This window comes from Pelodiscus sinensis, chromosome 9, assembly GCF_052426305.1.
Source record: "Pelodiscus sinensis isolate ZL-2025 chromosome 9, ASM5242630v1, whole genome shotgun sequence".
NCBI lineage: Eukaryota > Metazoa > Chordata > Testudines > Trionychidae > Pelodiscus > Pelodiscus sinensis.
The window spans coordinates 67,887,225-67,915,150 of record NC_143060.1 but is presented as its reverse complement, the minus strand read 5'-3'; the positions used below and the strand labels follow the sequence as shown (position 1 = coordinate 67,915,150).

The 27,926-nt window shown below is 59.1% G+C and overlaps 1 protein-coding gene and 1 long non-coding RNA gene across 4 annotated transcripts in view; both read right to left on the bottom strand.

Annotated features, from left to right (window-relative positions):
* DDR2 (discoidin domain receptor tyrosine kinase 2) overlaps positions 1–19,747 on the bottom strand; it is a 47,512-nt gene extending 27,765 nt beyond the window's left edge. The window contains exons 1-3 of one of the 3 annotated variants that reach the window (XM_075937092.2): positions 19,702–19,747; positions 5,236–5,346; positions 58–160 (exon numbers count right to left, since the gene is read on the bottom strand). In XM_075937092.2, coding sequence (XP_075793207.2) covers positions 58–160; positions 5,236–5,314 — 182 coding nt within the window. In that variant the 5' untranslated portion in view covers positions 5,315–5,346; positions 19,702–19,747. Of the gene's footprint in view, positions 1–57; positions 161–5,235; positions 5,347–19,697 lie in introns of all 3 variants that reach the window. The other 2 variants (XM_075937093.2, XM_075937095.2) reach the window with 2 other exon arrangements.
* A 3,850-nt stretch (positions 19,748–23,597) lies between these two features.
* Positions 23,598–27,836, bottom strand: LOC142830631 (uncharacterized). The gene is made up of 2 exons (XR_016350298.1): positions 27,514–27,836; positions 23,598–27,429 (listed from the first exon to the last, which is right to left on the bottom strand). It is a non-coding gene; the product is annotated as an uncharacterized LOC142830631 (long non-coding RNA).
* Between the last annotated feature and the right edge of the window lie 90 nt (positions 27,837–27,926).

Here is a 27,926-nt window from a genome sequence, read left to right as displayed (position 1 = left end):
AGAACCAGTGACTCCCACGTGCAAGGCACACGGCTCCCTCGCGCCGCTCGCCCTCACCTCCCATACTTGGCGGCTGTGGATTCAGACCACTGGCTGGAGGCGGAGATGTCCTCGTCCGGGATGTGGCCGCCGGACATGCCCAGGGGATAGCGGCACACGGCTGAAACGAGACACCCAGCAGCTCAGTCTCTCCAGGCACCACTGGCTGCGCCTTCGTTTGCTCCAGTGCGTGTGATTCTGCAGGAACTCAGAGCTGGCCCCGGGAGGCCAGGCACGGTGCAGGCAGCCTGTGGCAAGCTCTCCCCACTGCATGCCAGCCTTGCCCCACCACTCCCCTTCCAGCTCAGTCCTGGGGCCTCCCCAAAGCTCTGCTCATGCACCCGACATGCCAGCAGGGCTCAGTAGAACAGGTCCATCAGCGATCTATAGGAGCGCCTCCTGCCCCACACGCGTACTGATGCCAGGTATCTGGTGTAGACCCACAGATGCCCCGGCTATGCTCAGGTAGCCATTCTGGATACACCCTGGCAGCCCCTCTCCTCCTGTGTCCTCCCCCAGCTCCAGATACGCTTCCCTCCTCTAGAGCCAGAGTAACAGCTCTGCCACGTGCTGCCGCTCCTACCGGGCTCCCACCCAGCTCTGCCAGTGCCCCTCACCCTGCCCGTGAGCCCCACTAGCCCCATCAAGCCAGCTTGGCCACTGCCCCACAGCAGGTCACACCTGTGCGGCTCCCATGCGGCCACGGCACGTGGCTCCCCTCAGCAGGATGGGAGGGGCAGGGACCTGAGGCAGCAACTGGCTTGTGGTCGGCAGTGGGAGCGTCGCTGGCATGCAGGAGGAGCCCCCCGGCTTGGCCCGGCTGGAGTCCCCAGCAGCCGCTGGCCACACAGAGACTGCTGCAACCCTGGAGTAGCAGCCGAGCTCCCCGCAGCCGAAGGAGCACCAGGCAACCCTGCTCTGGCCGGCCGGCCTCAGGAAGAGCAAGTCACAGACCCCCTGCATCAGGCTGGCCCCAGGGGGCGAGCCGCAAGCCACAGCAGAGCTGCCGGAGCCTGGGAGGAAGAGCCACACAGCACCGCTCGGACTAGTCAGCGGGCGGAAGAGCCTCGGGTTCTCGCACTGCCTTGTGCCACCCGGCAGTGGGGCAAAGCCCTCGTGCCTCTCGGGGAGTCGCAGGGAGCTGGTTCTCCTGGGCCTCTGGGGACAGGACAAGCGGCAACGGTGAGTGAGCGCGTGGCCCCGGGCTGCCCTGCGCTGCTGGCTCAGCACGTTTTACAGGAGGAAATTGACTGGGAGAAGGGGCTTGCTCCCTTTGCTAGGAAGGCCATGTCCTTCCCCCGCCCTAGGGACGTGCAGCCTCTTAGAGCCCAGCCCAGCTTCCTTCCCCAGGCTGGGAGTGGAAAAGCACCGGGGCGGCGGCCATGGCTGGGGCTTGGCACTCGCCAGAGCCCATGTGCAGCAGCAGCTCCCACGTGGCTTCCCGCAAGCTACGTGTCCCCCTCCCTGCCAAGCCAGCTCCTCAACGAGCTGCTTGTTCCCTGCTGTTTACTGTCTCACCACTGGCTCCGGCCCACTAAGCTCCAGCCATAAACTGCCTCCCAAGTGCACACCCACCCGCAGCCCAGAGCCCGCCAGAGGCAGCAGACAGACTCCTGCTACGCAGTCAGCAGCCATCCTCCTTTGGGACCTCTGCAGGGACTACAAATCCCAGCATGCAACGCTCCACCGGGAGACGGGGGACCATTTCCAATCCCACCGGCGCGAGAGGCCCACAAGCAGCTGCCCCGTGTTTGGCTGACGCGAGCCAGCGCTGTCCAAGCAAAGTCGCGTGTGGGTCCTCGGAAACCACCAGGGGCTCTGCAGCCTGGCCACGCCCTGCTATTCAACCCCCCCCAAAGGCACGAGACTTCAAAGCGCAGGACAGAACGTCGGTCTCATTTCACCGGCTGGGCCCGAGCCTTCGGCCAACACACAGCTCCCGAGTCGGCTCTGTCTGTACAACCACCCGGGCGAGAAACGTCATTCCAATGGAAACGGAGATTCCCCCGAGCGCCCTCAGCCCAGGAGCCGGCGTGTTAACGAACACACCGTCCAGCGCGTGACTGTAGGGACGTTAATGGCTAACTGGATAACCGGTCAGCCTCACCCTTAGGTGGGCACTGGTCCACGGCAGGCCTGGCCTGGGCACAGCGTTGGCCAGGTGCTCCAGCCCCCCTACCTGAACCGGTTAACTAGTTAAACTTAACCTTTAACCTGTTAACTAGTTAAAGGTGATTTCACCTCCCCACAAGACTGGCAATAAACGGTCTGACCTGGCAGCCCTGTGTACGTACCCTATGGCCGACAGAGGGCTGCCGAATGCCTCCGACATGAGAGGGAGACGAAGGTTAATTCATTGGGACGTTACAGTGCTGGGCGCCAGGGTGCAGGGACAGAGTGTCCCAAGTGGGAGCATCAGAGCCCAGGCAGTGAAGCCAGGACATTCACAAAGGGCTGCTTTCACTTTGGGTAGAGATGTCGTTCCTGTCCAGCTTGCCCGCCCCACACAAGTGGCACAAACAGCCCTTGGCACCGTCTCCACCCTCGGACTGGCAAACGGTGCCCGTGGGCACCACAGCACAAGCTGCTCTCACTCCCGCCTGAGCCAGCTGCATTCACGTGTCTCATCCGCCTTCCGCCCACGGGTTCCTCTGCAATTTGGACAGTGCCTGCAGCTAACCCGCCTCTCTCGCCTTGCCTCCGTCCTGCCACAGCCCTTGGGCAGCTCGGGGCAGCTTGCTGCCTGGCCAGCTGGATGTATCTACCCCTCCCTCCAGATGGGGCGCTCTCCCCTACAGCTCTGCCACCCCGGCCTGGGCTCCCAGACTGAGCCAATCCACGCCCAGCGAGCCACATCTCCCCCTCTGGATCCATTTCTCACAGCAGGCTCCAGCCTGGCCAGTGTCTAATGCAAGTCAGCGCCAGCCCGCTGAGCAGAGGGGCAGCGCAGGCCAGCTACCACATGGCCTCTTCTCCCCAGCCCCTCTCCGCCCCTCCGTGGCCATGGGCCAAGCACTTTGCTGTGTCTGAACGTTAGCGTCCGACGCCCTTTGGCCCTGCACGGCGCTGTCCCAGACAGGTCAGCAGCACCCCAGCCCACCCACGCAGGCTCGCTGCTCACACTGGTTTTGCACCAAGGAATCCACAGGCGCCCCATGGAACACAGGGGCTGGGATTCGGTGCGACCCAGGGCAGTTCTACAGCAAGGCTCTGTATTTCTGTCCTGTAAGGTGCTGTGATCCACACGATCCCAAGAGACACCTGGCAGAGCTCATTACTGCTGAAATACAGCCTCCCCGGGCAGGGGAGGGGAAGGCTCACAGCGCACAGCAATGCCATGCGGCTGCGTCTTTGCAGGGAAGTGAAAACTCATCGATTCCAAGGCCAGAAGGGGCCAGCAGGGCCCTCCAGTCTGACCTCCCATCCGCAGGCCAGAGAAATCCCTCCAAACTATCCCTGGAGCTTTAGAAAAACAGCCCAGTGAGAAAAATCCACCTGGCCCGTGGTCAGGAGATCCAAGGGCTAGTGACTCTCTCGGTGACAGATTGACCCCTCGTGCCGTCTGAACTGCTCTGGCTTCAGCACCTCCCAGAAGCTCCTGCTCATCTTCCTCTGCGAGCCCCACGGCCCAGCATTAAATGCTTGTTTGCTGTTGAGCGGCAGTCCCCAAGCCACATGGGACCAAACCAAACACTGACCAAACCAGAACCTGTGTGAGCAGTGGTAGCAGCCACAGGTCATGCGGGAAACCCTGGCGGGGCCGTTCCTTTGGGATCCGCTCGGGTACTTTGGCTCTAGGCCAGTCGCCGGCTGTCCCTGCCAGACATGCCAAATCCCGTCTTCCAAGGACACGGGTTAGCTCCTTTGGATTCAGCATGAAGCTGTGCATGATTCTTGGGGAAAATCCAGCAGTCTGGCCTGCCAATGGTTCTGATCCTGGAATTGCCTGGGTCGTGGTGGAAGCCAGCTGTGAGCCCCGACACGTCCCAGCTCCTCTACCACAGCCGAAGGGGCTAGATTCTGCTTCCAAGAACTCACCAGGGCAGACGTCACTTCCTGGTTTTATTTTCTTGCCTGTAGCAATTTTTTAAAAAGGCTCAAGAGCCCCTGGCTCTACACGGGGGCCAGGCCTCTATCGAAAGGTTTATGAAGCAAGTCTTAGTTTGCTGCAAAAGCACCCGGCACGAGGAACAAAAACAGCCAGTTCAGCTTTCCTCAAACTCCAAAGGAAATGGAACCAGCTGGGACCAAACCGTGGAAAGGCCTTGCTCAAAGGGCAGGCTCCACACAAACGCAGGGAATCCCGTCAAACGTGCTCAGACTCAGTCTCCTCCGCATGCACACGCAGAGCCAGGCCCCAGGCCCCTTGCACCCTGTTGGCAGCGGGTGGCTTGCAGTAGGTGCTGGCAGAGTGCCCTGGGTTAGACTAGCAGGCCCCTTGCAGGGTAGATCCCTTGCAGGGATCTCTTGGTGAGCTGTGGCAGAGGCAGCAGTGGAATAGCGGAGGGTGACAGCTAAGGGACGTGAGGCAGCAGAGGTTAGTAGGTAGCGCAGTGTGCTAGACTCAGGAGACCTGCGCTCTAGCCCATTTTGCTGAGCTGTCTCAGTGTCCCCATCTGTAAAATGGGGGGAGAGAATGATACTGAGCCTGTTGCAAAGCACACTGAGAGCTACCGGTGACAGGAGCTCGGTGTCACTATTAGCAGAGTGGGTTGCAGGTTAGGACCGAGGGGCGCTGGGTCCTGCCCAGACGGTCTCTGACTGGCTGCGGGTGTCAGACCCTCCCTTTCAGGAACACAAAACACGCCCAGAGAGAACACGCTGGAAAGCAACTTGCTAAGTCTCCTGACGGAGGAGCGGCTGTAACCCTGGCCCTCTGCAGGCAACGGGGTTTTGCCACTGCCACGGTTGTAAGCCTGGCTGGGCAGGGCAGCCTCAGGAACACTGGGCTGCAGGACAAGGGGACGTTGGAGGGTCACACCGGACTCCGACACAGCTGCTGTAAGCCAGCACAGCCCATGCCCCCGGGTCCTGGGCAGGGTTGGTGCAGAGAGACATGTTCATGCTCTCTGGATCGGGGATGTCGGAGGCGCTGGGAACGGCCTGGCCCGTCTGCTACCCGGGAACAAGACGTGGCCTGTGGCTGGCAGGAGCACGAGCAATTCAAATGACCAGCGGGGCAGCTGCTTCGCTTACCTGGGTTAACCTGAGCTCGGGCAGAGCCCGGGATGTGGAGCAGCAGCAGCAGCAGGGGCATCCGGGAGGAGGAGATCATCGCGGCAGGCTGCGCCGGCCCCAGAGCAGCAGCTGGACGGGGAGACAGAAGTAAGCAGGGCAGCGCTAGGAGGGAGTCCCTGTGGTGATGGGGGGGGAGGTGTAGATCTAGGGTGCAGGCCCCTGTCCAGCTCTGTGGAGCACCTGGCCTCCATTTCTCCCTGCTGCCAGCTCCCAGTTTGCTAGGCCCATCCCCTGATTTCTGCCCCAGTCAGGGCCCCGGGCTCTTCGCGTGAGGCAGCAGGAGAGAAATCTCCATTTTCCCACCTGCAGCTGGGCACCCTCTAGCCCCACAAAGCCTGGGCAGAAGGAAAACTAGACGATGAGGAGAAAGTCTCTGGCATCCTTTGCACAAGGCCTGGGACTCCAGCTGGCCTCAGGACTGCTGCTCCCACCCCAAGCGCGACCAGCAGCAAGGAGCCCCAGACTCACACGCACAGTGCGAACCCTGGCATCCCACGGGACACGGCGGAGGGCGGCCTGCACCGACGTACCGCCGACAGGCTCCGCTTGTGCAGCCACAGGGAAGGCTCGGGCAGGGCCAGCAGGAGGCGGTCCTGCTAGAAGCAGCAGCATAGCCATGGGGAGAGCGCGCCCGTGCAGGGACCCGGCCTGGGGCCAGGCACCGAGGGCACTCGCCTCGCCCAAGACACAGCCCCGTGCCTGCACCGCTGCTCACACTGGGCTAGCCGGGCGGCACACGCAGAGAGCAAGCTGGCCGACACCAGGGCCTGTCCTTTAATCGCTCCCAAGCTAGAAAACGCTTCCCAGGCAGCGCTGCGGACGTGGACCCGATATTCTAGGAAGCGACTCGAGGCTTTAGTCACCTTGTTTACTCGTCTGTGCTTTCCACGCACCCCCTCCCTCACCATGGCAGCGGCAACAGCTTCAAAACCACCACACCGGGCCGGCCCAGCGTCCTGTCGGCCCACAGTGGCCAAGGCCAGGTGCCCCTGTGATCCCTCCCCTGTGGCCCATTCCCAGCCTCTGGCAAACAGAGCCCAGGGACTCCAGCCCTGCCCAGCCTGCCTAACAGCCATTGATGGACCTGGCCTCATGAATTTCTCTCTGGCCTTCACAACATCCTCTGGCAAGTTCCATAGTCTGACTGTGCATGGGCTGAGAAAAGACTGCCTCTCGCTCTCTTCCTTTCACTGGGTTTTACTCCTTCTCATAACGCTTCCTTATTCACTTTCTCCACACCAGTCAGGATTTTATAGACCTCCATCATATCCCCCCTCGGTCGTCTCTTTTCCACGCTGAAAAGTCCCATTCTTCTCAATCTCTCCTCGCACGGAAGTTGTGCCAAATCCCTACTCAGTTTTGTTTCCCTTTTCTGAACCTTTTCCAGGTCCAATAGATCTTTTTGGAGATGGGACGACTACATCTGCACGCAGTTTTCAAGATGTGGGCGTCCCATGGATTTAGAGAGGAAATAGGATCTTTTCCTGTCATTCTCTAGCCCTTTCTTAATGACTCCCAACATGCTGTTTGGGGTTTTTGACGGCTGCTGCACATGGAGTGGATGTTTTCAGAGAATTATCCACAAGGATGCGAAGAGCTCTCTCACATGCCTGGCAACGGCTACTGTAGACCCCTCATTTCGTATGTACAGTTGGTTTGATGTTTTCCAATGTGCATTGCCTTGCATTTACCAACATTAAGTTGCATCTGCCTTTTTTTGCCCAGCCACATGGTTTTGAGAGAGCCTTGTGTAGCTCTTTGCAGTCTGCCTGGGATTCACTATCTTGAGTAATTTTATTTCATGAGCAGATTTGCCACCTCACTATTTACTGCTTTTTCCAGATCATTTATGAATAAGTTGAATAGGATGGGTCCCAGTACGGACCCTTGGGGGACTCTCTCCACTCGGAAAACTCACCATTTATGGATTAGCCCTTTGTTTCCCGTCTTTTAACCAGTTATCAGTCCATGAGAGGCCCTTCCCTCTTATCCCATGACAACTTATTACTTTGCTTAAGAGCCTTTGGTGAGCGACCTTGTCAAAGGCTCTCTGGAAATCTAAGTACACTACATCCACTGGATCCCCCTTGGCCACAAAACAAAACTTCAGAATGCAGCACAGAGCCGGTCACTTCTGAAGCTGATCTGGCCTCCTTGGGACGGGGTGCGGGGGTAGGGAAGAGATTATGTGTGAGCAAGAGCTGCTTTTTCTGGAAAGACCTTTTGCTGTGCTTCCCTAGAGCACTCTCAGCACCCCCCCTGCCATTCGCTATACAGAATGGCTCTTTGTGCAAGTCAAGCGATTGCTGGCTGAAAGTCACACGTTGGAAGCATACCTTTCCCCATCCCCTTGCCAAGGAACATTTCACTGCGTTTCGCACACGAGAGAAGTGCAGATGATGTGGAGTCTGGTCACTGTGGATAGGTGCTTTGGGGTGTAGCCCAACGTTTGCCAAACTTTCAGACCTCTTGGGGCTGTAATCTGGCCTGGGAGTTCTTGTCTCTCTAGTAAGGGCCTGCAGCCCAATTAAAACAAACAGCAGCTGATTGTAGGAACAATGAATTTGAACTGCTTGAGCAGGAAAAGCAGGAGCGTTCTTACATCTGGAGGGACTAGCTCAGATCCGTCCTCACATAACTACACACACACTGCCCGTCCAGACGCAGAATGACAATGCAGCCAGCAAAACCAGAGAAAGAAGTATTGCACAGCTGCCAAGCTCTGGGCAGCTCCATGTATGAAGATGTATGCAAATTATTTAATGAGCTCATTTGCATGCTCACAACTTATTTGTCTATAGCAGTAACATATGGCTTTGTGAATGAAGGCCTTTGCTCGTCTACCAGCTCCCAGCACACTCCTGCTCTGATCCAGCAGGCAGTGTCACCAGGGGCTGAAGGCGTACAGTCTCCTTGGCCCATGCAGCCAGTGCAGAGTAGCTGGTGAGTGTGTGACAGGAGCTGGAACAGAGACCTGGACACGCACCAGAGGGGCCACCGGACACGCACCAGAGGGGCCACCGGACACGCACCAGAGGGGCCACCGGACACGCACCAGAGGCTCGGGAATTCATTAGTCCCACTGGCAGGCACGGAATCATACCACTGGAAGGTACCTCCAGAGGTCGTAAGAGCGGCCAGGCTGAGTCGGACCAAAGGTCCATTAGCCCAGGGCCCCGTCTGCCCGCAGCGGCCAGGCTGGGCCGGACCAAAGGTCCATTAGCCCAGGGCCCCGTCTGCCCGCAGCGGCCAGGCTGGGCCGGACCAAAGGTCCATTAGCCCAGGGCCCCGTCTGCCCGCAGCGGCCAGGCTGGGCCGGACCAAAGGTCCATTAGCCCAGGGCCCCGTCTGCCCGCAGCGGCCAGGCTGGGCCGGACCAAAGGTCCATTAGCCCAGGGCCCCGTCTGCCCGCAGCGGCCAGGCTGGGTTGGACCAAAGGTCCATTAGCCCAGGGCCCCGTCTGCCCGCAGCGGCCAGGCTGGGCCGGACCAAAGGTCCATTAGCCCAGGGCCCCGTCTGCCCGCAGCGGCCAGGCTGGGCCGGACCAAAGGTCCATTAGCCCAGGGCCCCGTCTGCCCGCAGCGGCCAGGCTGGGCCGGACCAAAGGTCCATTAGCCCAGGGCCCCGTCTGCCCGCAGCGGCCAGGCTGGGCCGGACCAAAGGTCCATTAGCCCAGGGCCCCGTCTGCCCGCAGCGGCCAGGCTGGGTCGGACCAAAGGTCCATTAGCCCAGGGCCCCGTCTGCCCGCAGCGGCCAGGCTGGGTCGGACCAAAGGTCCATTAGCCCAGGGCCCCGTCTGCCCGCAGCGGCCAGGCTGGGTCGGACCAAAGGTCCATTAGCCCAGGGCCCCGTCTGCCCGCAGCGGCCAGGCTGGGTCGGACCAAAGGTCCATTAGCCCAGGGCCCCGTCTGCCCGCAGCGGCCAGGCTGGGTCGGACCAAAGGTCCATTAGCCCAGGGCCCCGTCTGCCCGCAGCGGCCAGGCTGGGTCGGACCAAAGGTCCATTAGCCCAGGGCCCCGTCTGCCCGCAGCGGCCAGGCTGGGCCGGACCAAAGGTCCATTAGCCCAGGGCCCCGTCTGCCCGCAGCGGCCAGGCTGGGCCGGACCAAAGGTCCATTAGCCCAGGGCCCCGTCTGCCCGCAGCGGCCAGGCTGGGCCGGACCAAAGGTCCATTAGCCCAGGGCCCCGTCTGCCCGCAGCGGCCAGGCTGGGCCGGACCAAAGGTCCATTAGCCCAGGGCCCCGTCTGCCCGCAGCGGCCAGGCTGGGCCGGACCAAAGGTCCATTAGCCCAGGGCCCCGTCTGCCCGCAGCGGCCAGGCTGGGCCGGACCAAAGGTCCATTAGCCCAGGGCCCCGTCTGCCCACAGCGGCCAGGCTGGGTCGGACCAAAGGTCCATTAGTCCAGGGCCCCGTCTGCCCAGGTCGGACCAAAGGTCCATTAGCCCAGGGCCCCGTCTGCCCGCAGCGGCCAGGCTGGGTCGGACCAAAGGTCCATTAGCCCAGGGCCCCGTCTGCCCGCAGCGGCCAGGCTGGGTCGGACCAAAGGTCCATTAGCCCAGGGCCCCGTCTGCCCACAGCGGCCAGGCTGGGTCGGACCAAAGGTCCATTAGTCCAGGGCCCCGTCTGCCCAGGTCGGACCAAAGGTCCATTAGCCCAGGGCCCCGTCTGCCCGCAGCGGCCAGGCTGGGTCGGACCAAAGGTCCATTAGCCCAGGGCCCCGTCTGCCCGCAGCGGCCAGGCTGGGTCGGACCAAAGGTCCATTAGCCCAGGGCCCCGTCCGCCCGCAGCGGCCAGGCTGGGTCGGACCAAAGGTCCATTAGCCCAGGGCCCCGTCTGCCCGCAGCGGCCAGGCTGGGTCGGACCAAAGGTCCATTAGCCCAGGGCCCCGTCTGCCCACAGCGGCCAGGCTGGGTCGGACCAAAGGTCCATTAGCCCAGGGCCCCGTCTGCCCGCAGCGGCCAGGCTGGGTCGGACCAAAGGTCCATTAGCTCAGGGCCCTGTCCGCCCGCAGCGGCCAGGCTGGGTCGGACCAAAGGTCCATTAGCCCAGGGCCCCGTCTGCCCACAGCGGCCAGGCTGGGCCGGACCAAAGGTCCATTAGCCCAGGGCCCCGTCTGCCCGCAGCGGCCAGGCTGGGTCGGACCAAAGGTCCATTAGCTCAGGGCCCTGTCTGCCCGCAGCGGCCAGGCTGGGCCGGACCAAAGGTCCATTAGCCCAGGGCCCCGTCTGCCCGCAGCGGCCAGGCTGGGTCGGACCAAAGGTCCATTAGCCCAGGGCCCCGTCCGCCCACAGCGGCCAGGCTGGGTCGGACCAAAGGTCCATTAGCCCAGGGCCCCGTCTGCCCGCAGCGGCCAGGCTGGGTCGGACCAAAGGTCCATTAGCCCAGGGCCCCGTCCGCCCGCAGCGGCCAGGCTGGGTCGGACCAAAGGTCCATTAGCCCAGGGCCCCGTCTGCCCACAGCGGCCAGGCTGGGTCGGACCAAAGGTCCATTAGCCCAGGGCCCCGTCCGCCCGCAGCGGCCAGGCTGGGTCGGACCAAAGGTCCATTAGCCCAGGGCCCCGTCTGCCCGCAGCGGCCAGGCTGGGTCGGACCAAAGGTCCATTAGCCCAGGGCCCCGTCTGCCCACAGCGGCCAGGCTGGGTCGGACCAAAGGTCCATTAGCCCAGGGCCCCGTCTGCCCGCAGCGGCCAGGCTGGGTCGGACCAAAGGTCCATTAGCTCAGGGCCCTGTCCGCCCGCAGCGGCCAGGCTGGGTCGGACCAAAGGTCCATTAGCCCAGGGCCCCGTCTGCCCACAGCGGCCAGGCTGGGCCGGACCAAAGGTCCATTAGCCCAGGGCCCCGTCTGCCCGCAGCGGCCAGGCTGGGTCGGACCAAAGGTCCATTAGCTCAGGGCCCTGTCTGCCCGCAGCGGCCAGGCTGGGCCGGACCAAAGGTCCATTAGCCCAGGGCCCCGTCTGCCCGCAGCGGCCAGGCTGGGTCGGACCAAAGGTCCATTAGCCCAGGGCCCCGTCCGCCCACAGCGGCCAGGCTGGGTCGGACCAAAGGTCCATTAGCCCAGGGCCCCGTCTGCCCGCAGCGGCCAGGCTGGGTCGGACCAAAGGTCCATTAGCCCAGGGCCCCGTCCGCCCGCAGCGGCCAGGCTGGGTCGGACCAAAGGTCCATTAGCCCAGGGCCCCGTCTGCCCACAGCGGCCAGGCTGGGTCGGACCAAAGGTCCATTAGCCCAGGGCCCTGTCTGCCCACAGCGGCCAGGCTGGGTCGGACCAAAGGTCCATTAGCCCAGGGCCCCGTCTGCCCACAGCGGCCAGCGCCCGGTGCCCCAGGGAACGAACAGAACAGGGACTCGGCAACTGATCCAGTCGCCCTTTCCCAGCTTCTGGCAAATGGAGGCCAGGACACCAGCCCTGCCCACCCTGGCTAATGGCCTCTGATGGACCTGTCCTCCGGGGACCTCGTACTTGAACCCTGCTGTAGTCTCGACCTTCATTAGTCCAGTCCCCTGCACTCATGGCAGGGCTGATTATCAGACCATCCTGCTTTCCCGCGGGCGCCACGGCAACACCTGCCAGAACGAGGCTCGCTGGAGCCGGCCGTGTGCGGAGAAGTTCGGCATTCGCTGCAGGCTCCCGCCGGCTGCTCTCAGTCACCCCCACACAAGCCCTACAGCAAGTGCCCCACAAACACCACCACGAATATCAACACAACTTCCACATTCGCAGGCACCTCCGCCTGGCTTGTGCAGAAGGCTGGCCCCGCACGCCACTCAGCCGACAGCACGCTGGCTTCCACTGCAGCTAGCGGAGCTCTGCTGGGACAACGGGTTACCCGTTCGGCGGCTCAGCCCAGGGGCTGGCCCGTGGGTCATGCAGCTTCTTGTGCCCTAGCTTTAGCACGCGGTATGGCGGTCGGCAGGGCTGCAGGCTGCGGCAGGCCCAGGGAGAGGCTGCAGGCAGCATGCTCCGACCTGCTGGTTACAGGGGACCCAGGCTGTGGGAGAGACCCAGGCCAGGAGATACCAGAGCCAATTGGTGCTCCTAATGCCTGGCTGCTGCCTACCCATCCTGCTCCTTCACATGCGGCAGCCAGGACTGGGGCGCCGCAGGGACACCCCCACACCTGCCCTGCCTGCTGCAAGCTGAGCGCTTTCGGGACAGCATGTTACTCCCCTGAACCCTGCTTCCACAGGAACCTTCAGCTGCTCAAGCCGCAGGTTAAACAGCTGGGGCCCTATGGGCAGTGGGGCCTGACCTGCCATGCACAGGAGAGCTAAAACACCCACAGGGGGCCACATCAGCCCCTGCTCATGCCAGACATGGGCACAAACTGTTGTCTTGTGCTCTTCAGCACCTCCACCTACAGCAGCAGGGCTACGCACCTCCACAGCTGTGTAACACACATTGTCCCACAGCCCGAGAGCCAGCCCCGGGGCTTAGCCTGTGGACCTCTGGAATCCAGCAGGGCCCCAGGTGTGCCTTCATGCTGTCCGCTCCGCGCCGGGGGCTGTGCACTGACAGCTACCGCATTCCTCCTGGGAGAGGTGCCCTGCGCCCACCTGTCGGACCGCGGCGTGCGTGCGCCAGATTCACCTGCACGCTCTAGCGACAGCTCAGGGGATAAGCCAGTTAATGAATTCTGCCCCCGTTTGTGAATTGTGCATAAAAACCTCAGTTCTGGTCATTATTCAGAACGGTCCATCAGCTACTTAGTACAGGGAGTCGGGGGGGGGGGGGAGATTCTCCATCACTTAAACATTTAAACCAAGACTCTATGAACGCTCTAGCTCAGGCAGGTATTATGGGGTTCGACACAGAAACAGAGAGTTTCTGGCCTTGTGTAGGGATCCTAGGGCTGGAAGGGACCTCGAGAGCTGCCCGGGGGGGTTATTGTTTTCCCAGATTGCTGGGTGGGAGTTCGAGTTGGTTCTAGTGTGCAGTGTGACGAGAAACTCCTAGGTAGCAAACGGTGCTCAGCGTGCTGGCAGACGGGTTACACGGAGGCACTGTTGGGATAAATACGGCGAGGGTGGAATTTGCTACTCCCTACCCTGGGTGTTACGTCTCTGCCGCTCCGCTCCGACCAGGCCCCGAGGCTGTGGCTGGATACAAGCAAGGCCCCACCCTGCCGGAAGGGGCACCGGGCACACGCGGCAGCTCCGGCCACACACAAAAGCCAGATGTGCAGCAAGGGGCCCGTCCGTGCTGGGAGCTGGGCTGGCGAGGTATCAGGCTGTCACGCCCCCGGAATTCCCCGGGCATGACTCAGGCCTTCCACATCATAAGACTTCAAACCAAGAACGACACGGTGCTTTCCGCATCTCCCCCCGTTTCCCTTGTCGGGAAGCCACCGGCCCCAGTGTGGGGGGTCAGGTCAGTCAGAATCCAGCCTTAACTACACACAATGGGGGCTCCCTGGTCACCACCAGGGGGCCTTCACCCCTGCGCCTCAGGAGGGACAGGCAGCTATTCCACTCACAGCCCCCAACTGTCCCATATCACCTGCCCTGTACCTGCTCGCCCCCTCCCCCCCACCCCCACGCGCCCTGCCCCCTAGGGCTGCCAGCAGCTGGGCAGAATCAGCCAGCAGGGGGAGCCAGAGGGCAACGTCCAGCTTGCCCCCTGCTGGTGGCCCTGAGGACGGGGCAGGACAAAGCCCCCTCCCAAGGGCCTGGAAGGTGGGGGTGGGGGAGCTGCCAGTCCTCAACGGCGCTACAGGAGGGAGACCGGATTATTGTGCAGACGGGGCCACAGCACGGACAGAGGCAATGCTGCCTAGGGTTGCACCTTCCTAGGTGGTAACTGGAGCCCCAGGCCCAATCCCTGCTCTGCCTCTTACCCCGAGGCCGTTGCCTTGCCTGCTGCCTCCTTCCTTAGGCTTAGGGCTCAGCTTTTCCACAGATCCAAAACGCTGGAAGCAGGACAAGAAACTCCATAAGCCTCCATCTACAATGGGTGGGAAGAAACTTCTGTTGGGGAGAGGGGGCTTGAAACTGGACAAGTGCTGGAGTTTCATACTGCCAGTAGAACATCCCTGGTGTTTCTGCAATTCACACAGGATGATTTTCTAACACAGAAAGCATTGCAATTATTATTTGATAGCATTTAATAGATACAAATGGATCCATCACAAAACTTGACTTAGACTGTAGGTTTTTGGAGCAGGGGCCAAAGCCATTTCTTTGTTCTGTGTTTGTGTAGTGCCTAGCACAATGGTTCCTGATCTGTGACAGACTCCTAGTTACAGACAGTAATTAATAATGATGATGAATGAATGAAAAATTAATAGATACCTATGAGCAAATGGCTATAACCTGCATTATGTGCAAACAGAATATAATCCTAAACAGTAACGTATGTACTTGGAAGTCTAAATGGTCCAATTTCCCAAAGCTAAAAATAAGTATGAGTAAAAATGATTGTGAGCAAAAATGTAATCAGAATGTATGTCCTTAAATAGCTCCCAAATACCTCAATATCTGCAGTCACTCAGATAGAAGCCAAAATCAATAGCCAGTCATTTCACCTGGAAAACCAGTTTGGTTGCGATAGGATGGGAAAACGGCAATACAAGTAAGAAATCCCTGTTCCATAATAACAGCAGATGACTGATCGGATAAAGGAACGAATGTCATATTAATAGCCAGTAGACTTCATGACAATCATTTGTTAAACACATCAGGATAAAAAGGAATGGGAACAATGGTAGCAGAGACACAGTATGGGGGACATGACAACACTGATGCAGAAAAGTATGGGGGACATGACAATCATGATGCAGAAAAGGCATCAATAAATGGAAGTGCTCAATCAATATTTCTCTTGGTATTTGTTACACCGCACAGCTTGGATCCAATGTCAGGTAACCAGGATGAAATTCCTCCTGTTCTAAGGGTAGCTGGGGAAGATGTTAAACTGTACCTACTAACGATAAACTCAGCAGGTCTGGATAACTTCATGAAGCCATACACTGTAAGGCCAGATGGAGCCACTGTGATAATCTTGTCTGACCTGAAGAAGCTAGGCAGGAAAGTTTCATCCAGGGATGCCTGCTCTGGATATGGGAATCATGCAGATCTTTTAGGGAGCGATCCAGTCTGTCGCTCAAAAGTTTGACAGAGTTGGTTGTGTAGCTCTCTGGAGCACTGATGTGAATTTTTCACACATCTTGGGCTATTAGGAAGTTTGAAAAGACTGCAAGAAAGTTAATGTGCCCAGGGCAGTGGTTATCAGAGGCAGGGGAAAGCAATATGTCCCCAAACTGCCAAGCATGGGCCCACCCACACCTCCCCACTTCAGTGCTGCTCCTTCCAGTCTGCCAGAGCTGGGGCCAGGGAGGTTGGGCCGTGTGCCACCCCTGGTGGGAGGAGGGGCTGGGGGCCTGCTCCTACAGTGGGGTGGGGGGTCTTGGCTCACAATGGGTGGCCTTATGTGGCAGGGACAGGACTGTGGATTTGCATCCCACAGCCCTAGGCTCATCCACCATCCATGGTTGTATCAGTATTTAACATAGATAAGCAGGACAGTTCTAGTAATCATAGGCTGGTTAGCTGGGTACTTATCCTGGGCAAAAATCACAGAACAGCTGCCCCAGAACCTATCAGCAAAGAGTGACAGGTCAGAAATAGGAGTGATACCAATTAACACAGCTCCAGGGAAAATGGGACGTGTCAGAGAACTGCATGTTGTTCTTTGACAAGATTACAAGCTGTTTTGTCAAAAGAACTGTATCGATGCAATACACATGGATGTGTGGCTTAGTAACGCACAACATCCTGATTAGAAAATAGCACACGACAGACCATGCCAGGACAAGAAAAGGCCTGGGAACCAGAAAATTGATAGGACTGTAGAGGCTTTAATAAGGACTCTCAAAAGGGGAGAGTTTATCTGAGGAATTGAGACCCACTCAGGGTCCCTGAAGTGCCAGGGTCACTGTCCCAGGAGAAAAGGGCTGAAGGTGAGAAAGCCAGGCATGCAGCCTGTGCGGTGCTGAAAACCCTCTCCCTGTACGCTCCGTTCCTACTGTCTGGCTCCTGTATTCAGCCCTGGCCAAAGGCCCCAGACGGGAAGAACTGCAGGTACTGATCTCAGTAAGACCTGCTGCGTATGCACTGTTGATACACCGGGGCCTGTAGCCCCAGGCCAGGCCTCAATGTGGGAGACTCCCCAGAGTTCACCCAGGGAAGTGGGGACAAGACCTGGCACTGGAGAGGCCAGGAAGTAGCAGAGGGCAGCCAGCCCCACTGGACAGAGGCGCTTTGATCTACCAGCCACAGGCAGAACAAGCGCCAGGAGACGGATCCTGCAGTTACAGTTCAAGGTGGAAATGAAGTGCATGATTTTAAAGGAGAGACTAGCCATTGGGGCACAGGCCTGGGGGCTCTTTCCAAAGGTCAGTTCTAGCTGCACCAGCAGGGCAGGAACTGTGGGGAGCCAGATGAGGTACCATAGATCAGCTGTGCACAACTCGTGGCTGTCTTCGTGGGGGTCACAGTGCTGTGATCCAGCCGGTATTTTCTGCCTTGGTGCCTACGGACACATGGCGGGGGCAGGAGGAGTGGCAGGGGCCACGACTGCATTTTGGCAGCCCAGCGGTTTTTGGTTTTTTTGCTCAACAACTTTGGGTCTGGTATTTTTGGCGACACCATCTGGCAATTCAGGGGTCGCGCATGAAAACAGGTCGCGCTCCTCTGCCGTAGATCCCTGCTCGCCTGACACCACGAGCCCCGCAAGGCAGTGCGGTTGGCAGGGGAAGGCTGGCTGGGGGTGAGCTGAGCATCTCAAGTCCATCGTCTCCTTACCACCAAGACGCCCTGAGCAGAACACACTCCTCCTTGGCCCTAGCACTTGTGCTGGGCTCCCCAAGCAGGGAGAAGGCTCATAGTCACAGGGTAACCGGCATCTCCCCGGCCAACTGGCATCGGGCACAGCCCTCTTCATAAGCCAGGAACTTGCCCCGTTATACACCGTGAAGGCCCCAGGCACAGCAGGGCCTCTAGAGCCACAGAAATATTCATCACAGATGTGTAGACTGGAAGGGGCCCTGAGAAGTTCCCTGCCCCCACAGCAGGACCAAGCACCATCTAGATCAAGGTTACTCAACTTTGGACGCCCCGGGGGCCACAATAATACAGCACATGCAGAGAGCCGCAACTTAAGTGTGGATGCATAGACACGCAAATATATTCTTTCACACTGATGGGCATGAATACAAAGATTAAGCCTTAAGCCTAGCGCCAGACCCATGCGTGGCCAGTGTGAGCCAGTCAGCACCTCTCAGGCTCTGCCCACTAGGCTGAGCAGCCAGCACGTCCCACAATGCCCCGGCGCTCCCGGCACCTCCTCCCTGGGGGCTAGAAACGCTGACACCCTGCACCCGTCTGTCAGCCCGTCTGCTTGCGTCTTTCAACACTCACCCCACCTGGGAGACACCTCGCTGCTGTGGAGCGTGTTCCCAGTGGAGGCCACGTTCAAAGGATCCCCCGCCAGGCTGCATGCTGAGCCCCGTGTGAACCCAAACTGCACCGCAGGCCGCAAACAAACAGGCTGCATGTTGAGTAGCCCTGATCTAGATCATCCCTGGGCAGTGTCGATCCAACTTGCTCTTGAATATCTCCAGTGCTGGAGATCCCACAACCTCCCTTGGCAACTTATCCCAGCGCTTAACACCCGGACAGGAAGTCTTTCCTGGTGTCCAACTTAAATCTCCCTTGCTGCAGTTCAAGCCCCTTGCTTCTTCTGTCCTCAGAGGTTAAGGGGAACGATTTTTCTCCCTCCTCCTTGTAGCACCCTTTTAGATACTTGAAAACTGCTCTCATGTCCCCTCTAGGTTGTCTCCTTTCCAAACTAAACAAGCCCAGTTCCTCCAGTCTCCTCTCCTAGGCCATGTTCTCTAGACCTTTCATCATTGCCCAGCACGGCTGGGTCAGTCTGGAGCCAGGCGCAGCACAGACGGACACAGGTCCCAGGCACAGGGACTGCAGCCCCCCCCCCCACGGAGCCCCAGGTGCCGGGCACAGGGACTGCAGCCCCCCCCCCCCCCCACGGAGCCCCAGGTGCCGGGCACAGGGACTGCAGCCCCCCCCCCACGGAGCCCCAGGTGCCGGGCACAGGGACTGCAGCCCCCCCCCCCCCACGGAGCCCCAGGTGCCGGGCACAGGGACTGCAGCCCCCCCCCCCCCCACGGAGCCCCAGGTGCCGGGCACAGGGACTGCAGCCCCCCCCCCCCCCCACGGAGCCCCAGGTGCCGGGCACAGGGACTGCAGCCCCCCCCCCCACGGAGCCCCAGGTGCCGGGCACAGGGACTGCAGCCCCCCCCCCCCCCACGGAGCCCCAGGTGCCGGGCACAGGGACTGCAGCCCCCCCCCCCCACGGAGCCCCAGGTGCCGGGCACAGGGACTGCAGCCCCCCCCCCCACGGAGCCCCAGGTGCCGGGCACAGGGACTGCAGCCCCCCCCCCCCACGGAGCCCCAGGTGCCGGGCACAGGGACTGCAGCCCCCCCCCATGGAGCCCCAGGTGCCGGGCACAGGGACTGCAGCCCCCCCCCCCCCACGGAGCCCCAGGTGCCGGGCACAGGGACTGCAGCCCCCCCCCCCCCACGGAGCCCCAGGTGCCGGGCACAGGGACTGCAGCCCCCCCCCCCCACGGAGCCCCAGGTGCCGGGCACAGGGACTGCAGCCCCCCCCCCACGGAGCCCCAGGTGCCGGGCACAGGGACTGCAGCCCCCCCCCCCACGGAGCCCCAGGTGCCGGGCACAGGGACTGCAGCCCCCCCCCCCACGGAGCCCCAGGTGCCGGGCACAGGGACTGCAGCCCCCCCCCCCCACGGAGCCCCAGGTGCCGGGCACAGGGACTGCAGCCCCCCCCCCCCCCCCACGGAGCCCCAGGTGCCGGGCACAGGGACTGCAGCCCCCCCCCCCCCCCACGGAGCCCCAGGTGCCGGGCACAGGGACTGCAGCCCCCCCCCCCCCACGGAGCCCCAGGTGCCGGGCACAGGGACTGCAGCCCCCCCCCCCCCCACGGAGCCCCAGGTGCCGGGCACAGGGACTGCAGCCCCCCCCCCCCACGGAGCCCCAGGTGCCGGGCACAGGGACTGCAGCCCCCCCCCCCCCACGGAGCCCCAGGTGCCGGGCACAGGGACTGCAGCCCCCCCCCCCCACGGAGCCCCAGGTGCCGGGCACAGCCCCGAGCGGGACCTGCCACGGGACAGCGCGCGGACTACAGCTCCCAGCATGCCACGCGGCGCGCGCCAAGGGCCCGGCTGGCGGCTCCGCCCGGGGCACGCTGGGAGCTGTAGTCCGCGGGGCTGCAGGCACCGTCCGAGGGAGCGGGGCTGCCGCCGCCCGCTGCTGGGGTGCGGGGCCCTGGGCCCGGCTGGGCCGCCCGCTCGCCCCGCTCCCCCCGCCCGCCCGGCCCGGCCGCCCGCACCTACCGCCGGGGCCGCCCGTCAGTCCCCGTCCCGGCCCGGCCCGGCTGATGCAAGAGGGCGGCGCTGGGCCCCCGCCAACGTCCCACAATCCCCCGCCGGGCCCGGCCCCTGCCCGGGGCGTCACCGCCCGGCAGCCCCGGGGGGGGGCACAGAGCGCCTGGGGGGGGCGGGGCATAGAGCCCTGGGGGGACACAGAGCCCGTGGGGGGGGCACAGAGCCCGGGGGGGGGGCACAGAGCCCTTGGGGGCGGGGCACAGAGCGCCTGGGGGGGGGGCACAGAGCCCCTGGGGGCGGGGCACAGAGCCCTTGGGGGCGGGGCACAGAGCCCTGGGGGGGCACAGAGCCCGGGGGGGGGGGACACAGAGCACCTGGGGGGGGCACAGAGCCCTTGGGGGCGGGGCACAGAGCCCTGGGGGGGCACAGAGCCCGGGGGGCGGGGCACAGAGCCCTTGGGGGCGGGGCACAGAGCCCTGGGGGGGCACAGAGCCCTTGGGGGACACAGAGCCCTGGGGGGGCACAGAGCGCCTGGGGGGGGCACAGAGCCCTTGGGGGCGGGGCACAGAGCCCTGGGGGGGCACAGAGCCCGGGGGGGGACACAGAGCCCTTGGGGGTGGGGCACAGAGCCCTGGGGGCGGGGCACAGAGCCCCTGGGGGGGGCACAGAGCCCTTGGGGGCGGGGCACAGAGCCCTGGGGGGGCCAGGGGGGGGGCACAGAGCGCCTGGGGGCGGGGCACAGAGCCCCAGGGGCGGGGCACAGAGCCCTGGGGGGGCACAGAGCCCGGGGGGGGCACAGAGCCCTTGGGGGCGGGGCACAGAGCCCTGGGGGGGCACAGAGCCCTTGGGGGTGGGGCACAGAGCCCTGGGGGGGCACAGAGCGCCTGGGGGCGAGGCACAGAGCCCCTGGGGGCGGGGCACAGAGCCCTGGGGGGGGCACAGAGCCCCTGGGGGGGCACAGAGCGCCTGGGGGGGTTGCTAGGCGGCTCCCCCACCTTTTCACCCCCAAGATCACTTCTTCAATGTCAGAACAAGCCACGGTCCCCCCAGCCCCCTCAGCCCTCTGTTCTCCTGCTCCATCCCTTGCTAGCCCAGCCCGTATACACTCTGGCTACCTCTACATCCGCGCCATCTTGCAGAAGCGGCCGCTTTTGTGCAAAAACTTGCCGCCTCTCTACTCTGGCCGCGAGTTCTTGCGCAAGGACACTGACGTTCTAATGTGTGAAATCAGGGCTTCTCGCGCAAGAACTATGATGCTCCCGCTCAGGAAGAAGCCCTCTTGTCCAACTGTTCTTGCGCAAGAGGCCAGTGTAGACAGGCAACATGAATTTCTTATGCGAGAGAGCCCGATGGTTAAAATGGACCTTTTGGGAGAACTTAGAGGGGGCCGTGGTGGTAGACTCTGGGTCGCTACCCGCTTACAGGACCTTTTGAGAGAACTTAGGGGGGGTGGCAGTAGACTGGTTCGCCACCCTCTTACACTGGTGGAGAACGTGGGTATCATGAAAAAAAAAAAGTCACCCCGCAAAGTTTTTAAGGATAGCAACAACCCCCCAGTAGTGGTAACAGTCGGGTAGCGGGCATGAGATGGAGCCCAACAAGCTATTAGAATGGCTGGTGGAAAGCCATAGACAGCAGCAACTTCCGCAGCAATTAGCCTCTCAGCATTGTGAGCAGCAGCAGCTAATTCACCTTGAAGAATGCTTGGGAACACGTGATCACCCCAGAAACCTCCCTTCTAGACCAACCAGAACCAAGAACGACTCCCGGGTTCGAGGTAAGGGCCGACCGGCTGCACCGGGTAGAGAAACGCCCCAACGGACAGGGAGGTCCTCCAGTTGCTAGTCCCCCCGCAGTTCCAGCGACAAGTGCTGGAGCTGGCCCGTGCGAACCCGTGGGCAGGACACTTGGGCCGTGAAAAGACTCTGCAGCAGCTGATGCAAAGGTTTTTCTGGCCGGGGATTCACCGGGAGGTCAGGGACTATTGCGCTTCTTGCCCGGAGTGCCAGAAAGCAGGACCGGGGTGGTGCCGCAGGCACCCCTGGTGCCCTTACCAGTGGTAGATGTCCCTTTTAGCCGGGTTGCCCTAGGTTTGGTGGGGCCGTTAGAAAAGACCCGGCGTGGCAACCAGTATGTTATGGTACTCGTGGACTACGCGACCCGCTATCCGGAGGCCGTGCCGTTGTATCAGGTTATGGCCGCCATGCCAGCGAACAAACTGGTAGAAATATTTGCACGGGTGGGGATTCCTAAAATTATTAACCGACCAAGGCACTAACATGTTGGCTAAACTTACAGCGGCGCTGTGCCGCCTCCTATAGATCAAAATGCTCCGAACGTCAGTAGCCCATCCTCAGACTGCTGGGCTTGTGGAGCGATGTAATGAGACATTAAAAGGAATGCTCCGGCGCTGCGTGGACCTAGACCCATGAGATCGGGACCTTTTGCTGCCTGCCCTACTTTTCGCAATACATGAAGTTCCGCAGGCATCGACGGGGTTCTCCCCTTTTGCACTGTTGTATGGGAGGCAGCCCCGGGGCAGCTCAGACCTGGCATGGGAGACCTGGGAAGAGGAAGACTCATGAGTGAAGGGCACGGTCCCCTACATACTGGACTTGAGGCGCAAGTTGCGGGTGGTAGGGGAAATGGCTAAGGAGAATTTGGGACGGGCCCAGGAAAAGCAGGCCCAATATTATAATCGGAGTACTAAACTCCGGCCATTTCACCCAAGGGACCGTGTACTATTGCTCCTACCCTCCGCCGACTCTAAGCTATTGGCGAAGTGGCGAGGGCCCTTCGAGGGCCTGCGGCAAGTGGGGCCAGTAGATTATGAGATGAAATTGTCAGGGAAACGTAGAGACACTCAAATATATCACGTGAATTTGGTAAAAAAAGGGTGGCCTGGGAGGGGATGATGATTTCCTCGCAGGCTCCAGACCCAGAACTGGGCCCATGGAGGCCCAGGCCGACGCACTTCGCCGAAGACCTAACCCTGTCCCAAAAGGAGGAATTGGCAGCGGTGCTACAAGAATTTCCAACAGTCTTGTTGACCCTCCCTGGGAAGATGACCCTGATGCACCATCATATTCAACCCCCCCCCCCCCCCGGGCAAAGGGTACGACTGGGAGCTGATGCAAGAGGAGCTGGAGCAGATGTTGCAGATGGGCGTAATCAAGGAGCCCCGAAGCGAGTGGAGGAGCCCTGTCGCCCTGGTGCCAAACGAGATGGCTCGGACCAATTCTGCATAGACGTTCGCAAAATAAACGCCATATCTCACTTTGTGACACGGACCCTACGCCCAGAGCAGATGAGCTACTCGGACTGGGTACCGCTCGATACCTCTCGACCCTGGATCTTACCAAGGGGTATTGGCAAATCCCCTAAACACCGGCGTCACAGGAAAAGACGGCGCTCGCCACCCCCTTTGGGCTGTATCAGTTCCTTACGATGCCCGTTGGCCTAAATGGAGCAGCGGCCACATTTCAGCGTCTGAGGGATAGGGTACTATATGAACACCTAAATTATGCAGCCACATATATTGATGATATTATCATTTACAGCAGCTCATGGGAACATCATCTCAAACACCTGAGAGCGGCCTTCGGCGCCTTAGCAGTGGCGAACTTGACAGCCAACCCGCGCAAGTGTTTCTTTGGACGGGGGGACGTGGCGTACCTGGGGTATGTGGTCGGAGGAGGGAAGCTAAAACCCCAAATAGATAAGATAGAAGCGGTACAGGGCTATGAGGCCCTCACCACAAAGAGGCAAGTGTGGCAAGTTCTAGGCTTGGCCTGGTATATAGGAGATTTAGACCTGATTTCGCCACTACATTTTAAGATTGAATAAAGATGTATATAACAAAGTTATGGTCTTGTTAATGTTATTTTTGCTTTGAGGCACGTTCCCCTGTTTTAAAAACATTTTATTTGTTTGCAGGTGAATAATTCTTTGAGGCAGAAATATATGTACATATATTGATAAACAGGCCCCTTTGTGAGCATTGCAGAAAAGCTCTAGTGGCGTTATGAAGTGTAACCATAGTATTGAAATAGCATGGTACCTCTCACGTTAAAGTCAGTAAAAGCTTTGTTACCTGGCATCTTGAGGACATGGGGAGTGCCAGTTAATCAAACATTCTGGTTAAGTAAGAGCTATACTTAATGGAATTCCAATTTTCAAAGAATTAGCAAACAGTAAAATGACTAAAGTACACCATAGTACACAGGTATTCATCAATCCAATAGCAGAACTGCATTGTGGAGCAGTTTTCTTGAAGCACTTAGGTGTATAAAGTTTTCTGTACAGTAGGTGATCGTATGACACTACACATCACTGAGGGCAGAGCATGGGGTATGTGCAGATCACTAAAAATACACAACAAACTAAAATGAACATATTGTAACACTTGCGGATTCAGAAGGCACGTCAGGATCTTGCAGAACCTCATGGGCATCATCTCCAGCATCATGGTAGCTGCAGAAGGTCTGAATCTGTAATGAACCTATGACCAGCAGGGCCAACAGCCACCAAGGGGCTGGGGGCAAAGTGTGGGGGGGCATGTCTCTGAGGCAGGGCCTCAGGTGGAAGGGGTGTGGCTGATGGCAGTCAGTCTAGTGCCACCTGGAGTGCATCACTGGGCCCTCCCACCCAGCCCTCAGAGCTGCATGGCATGGTGGCACAGCACTCGTGTGGCAATTCAGGGGGGCCCAGGGCTCTGGCTGCTACCCCTGGCACAGTAGCGGTGGCAGCAGCTGGGAGCTCCGGGGCCCTGTGCCATTGCCTCCTTTGCCCCTATCGGAAGCTGCTTTTTTGAATAAATCCCTGGTATCAGCTTGCTAGTCTTCTGCCTCTTCTGCATGAAAGTGCAGTGCAGAGGTGTAACATGCGGCGCAGGCCATTAGCCCCGGGACTAGACTGAAGCTCTGTATTAGGAGGTAGCAGACAGGCCAGCGGGGCCAGCGCCAGAGAACACGCCGTTTACTGGATACAGTCTCATAACGATGCCGGCAAAATTGATTTTGTTGTAACAGAGCATAAAAATATAGGAAAAGAAAAAGTCACATGACTCACAACACATAGGACAACATATGACATGCAGAATGACTTACAATTCAAGACAAATGGAGCCAACCTTTGTCTTTACAGATACATAATGAAGCATTAAGCGTTACTATGGAAAGGTATGTTACAAAACAAAAAGTTAAAAGAATTAAGCTAAGTAGGTTGTTTCCTTTTTATTTAAACACTTCGATTAAAAATCCCTATTAGTTTATTTGCTCCCTCAGTTGTACTAATTTAGTTAATTTAAGGCAACTTACATTACTTTACAATATTACCTTAAGACTATTGCGCTAGATCAATAAGAAAAACCCATGTATATATTATCAGAGGGGGTAGCCATGTTAGTCTGGATCTGCAAAAGCGACAAGGAGTCCTGTGGCACCTTATAGACTAACAGATGTATTGGAGCATAAGCTTTCATGGGCAAAGACCCACTTCGTGAAATGCATGTAACGGAAATTTCCAGAGGCAGGTATAAATACATAGGCCAGAATAAGGCTAGAGCTAACGAGGTTAAGTCAACCTCAGTTGAATCAGTTAATTCAACTGATGTGGTGGTCACACTCCATAGCAGCTGCTAGAAGTGGGCCTCACCTTCCCTGACTGAATTAACCTTGTTATCTCTAGCCTTATTCTGGCCTGCATATTTATACCCGCCTCCGGAAATTTCCACAACATGCATCTGACAAAGTAGGTCTTTGCCCACAAAAGCTTATGCTCCAATACATTTGTTAGGCTATAAGGTGCCACAGGACTCCTTGTCGCATGTATATATATTAGTTAGCATCTAATTAAAAAAAGAACCCAACCTTTGGGGTCTAAAGCAGAGGTAACATTCTTTGCTAGGCATCCATATCTTCTTTCGCTATTGAATTTCACAAGGGTTAAGATTATTCATTTTACTGACTTTAAAGCTTTTACCTTTGGCATTTTGGAAATTTCTTTTAGTTTCTCTGACTTTATGCAACAGCAGGTTTCTCTAGTAACTATCATTGTCGAGGTTACATCCCAGGAAGGGATGTAGCGACAGAATAGGGATAGAAAGAAGATAGGCAGGGAAATGAATCAATCTGGAAGGGCATTTCAAAGCACAAAGCAGCAGAGTTCAGCAAACTGAGCCAAGAGAACATGAGAGGAAAGGGGAGCGGAGGGAAGGGTTCGGACAGAGAAAGGACAGAAAGGAAAAGCAGAACTGAAGGTAAAAACATTAGAGGGGTATGTCATCGGCTAGGAGAGTGGTTCTGGGCAATGGAAGTGGGGCCAGAACCTCGGGATTTTACCCCAGCTCTGGGGGGAGTGGGGGTTGCTACCTGTCCCTGCAAACCTGTATCTGTTGCCCCAGTGCCTGCTGCTTTTGTATGCACCCCAAATGGCTCCAGTAATGCCCCTTCTTTCTGAGATGAACAGGCTGTGTCACTGTGTAAACACCGATTCTTGTCTGCGCATCGTCCCCTCCCTTTCTCCCTTTTCCCTCCATCTCCAGTTTAAACAGACTACAAACATGACTCCAGAGAGCGCTTTTTGGATTGCCTTTAATGTGACCAAATCGCTGCCAGGGACTGTTACACACTGGGCATCAACACCTTTAAAACGGCCTGTTTCTCCCTTTCATTTGCTATGGCTTATACTGCATGGCATTTTAGCACTGTTGTGAACAGTCACCACTTCAGCTTTGGCTTTCTCTGGATATTCTGCCCAGAAAACATCTGACTTGTAATTCACCTTTAACTATGCCTGAAGTATGGCTTTATGCCCACAAGGCCATTTTTGCTTTCCAGAATCTTTGTTAACCAGTTATTTGCCAAAACAACACTTAATATAGTTTTGCCCTGAGTTGGCAAGGACCCCCGAAGTCCAACTCTATGCAATTGCAACTCCAAATCCAACAGGCTAGCTGTTGAGCACGGCACAAACAGGTTTGACTAATGCTTGGCTCATGTCCCCTAGCCTGGTTTGCCAAATTATTATCACCGCTTGATTTGACTACACTCAGGGTTCATGATTAATGGCACGTCTGCCCTTAAAATGCTACAGCTGCACCTCAGTAGTGCGTCAGTCAGACCCCATCTACACCAACGGAAGGGGTTCGCCCAACAGCGCAGGTAACCCCTGTCCCCAGGAGGCCAATAGGAGAATTTTTCCACTGATCTACGGCCATCCCTAGACTGAGGCCTGAACAACGTAAGGAACTCAAGGGGGGGGATTTTCCACACACCCCTCCCTGCTGCCTCAGATGAACCAACTTAATCCTCTAGAGCAGCAGTTCTCACACTTTTTGGGCTCCAGAGCCCTTTACATGCATAAATATTTACTTACGCGGCACCCCAGTGGTCCCGATTGTGTGTGTCGTACCTACGCGGCACCCCAGGGGTCCCCCGATTGTGTGTGTCGTACCTACGCGGCGCCCCAGTGGTCCCCCGATTGTGTGTGTCGTACCTACACGGCGCCCCAGTGGTCCCGATTGTGTGTGTCGTACCTACGCGGAGCCCCACGGGTCCCGATTGTGTGTGTCGTACCTACGCGGCGCTCCAACGGTCCCGCTTGTGAGTGTCGTACCTACGCGGCGCTCCAACGGTCCCGCTTGTGAGTGTCGTACCTACGCGGCGCTCCAACGGTCCCGCTTGTGAGTGTCGTACCTACGCGGCGCTCCAACGGTCCCGATTGTGAGTGTCGTACCTACGCGGCACCCCAGGGGTCCCCTGATTGTGTGTGTCGTACCTACACAGCGCCCCAGTGGTCCCCCGATTGTGTGTGTCGTACCTACGCGGCGTCCCAGCGGTCCCGCTTGTGTGTGTCGTACCTACACAGCGCCCCAACGGTCCCGATTGTGTGTGTCGTACCTACGCGGCGTCCCAACGGTCCCGATTGTGTGTGTCGTACCTACACGGCGCCCCAGCAGTCCCCTCATTATGGCTACGTCTACACTGGCCCCTCTTCCGTAAGGGGCATGTAAATTTCAGCAGTCGTCGTAGGGAAATCCGCGGGGGATTTAAATATCCCCCGCGGCATTTAAATAAAAATGTCCGCCGCTTTTTTCCGGCTTTTAAAAAAGAGCGTCTAGACTGGCCCCGATCCTCCGGAAAAAGTGCCCTTTTCCGGAGGGTCTTATTCTTACTAAGAATAAGACCCTCCGGAAAAGGGCACTTTTTCCGGAGGATCGGGGCCAGTCTAGA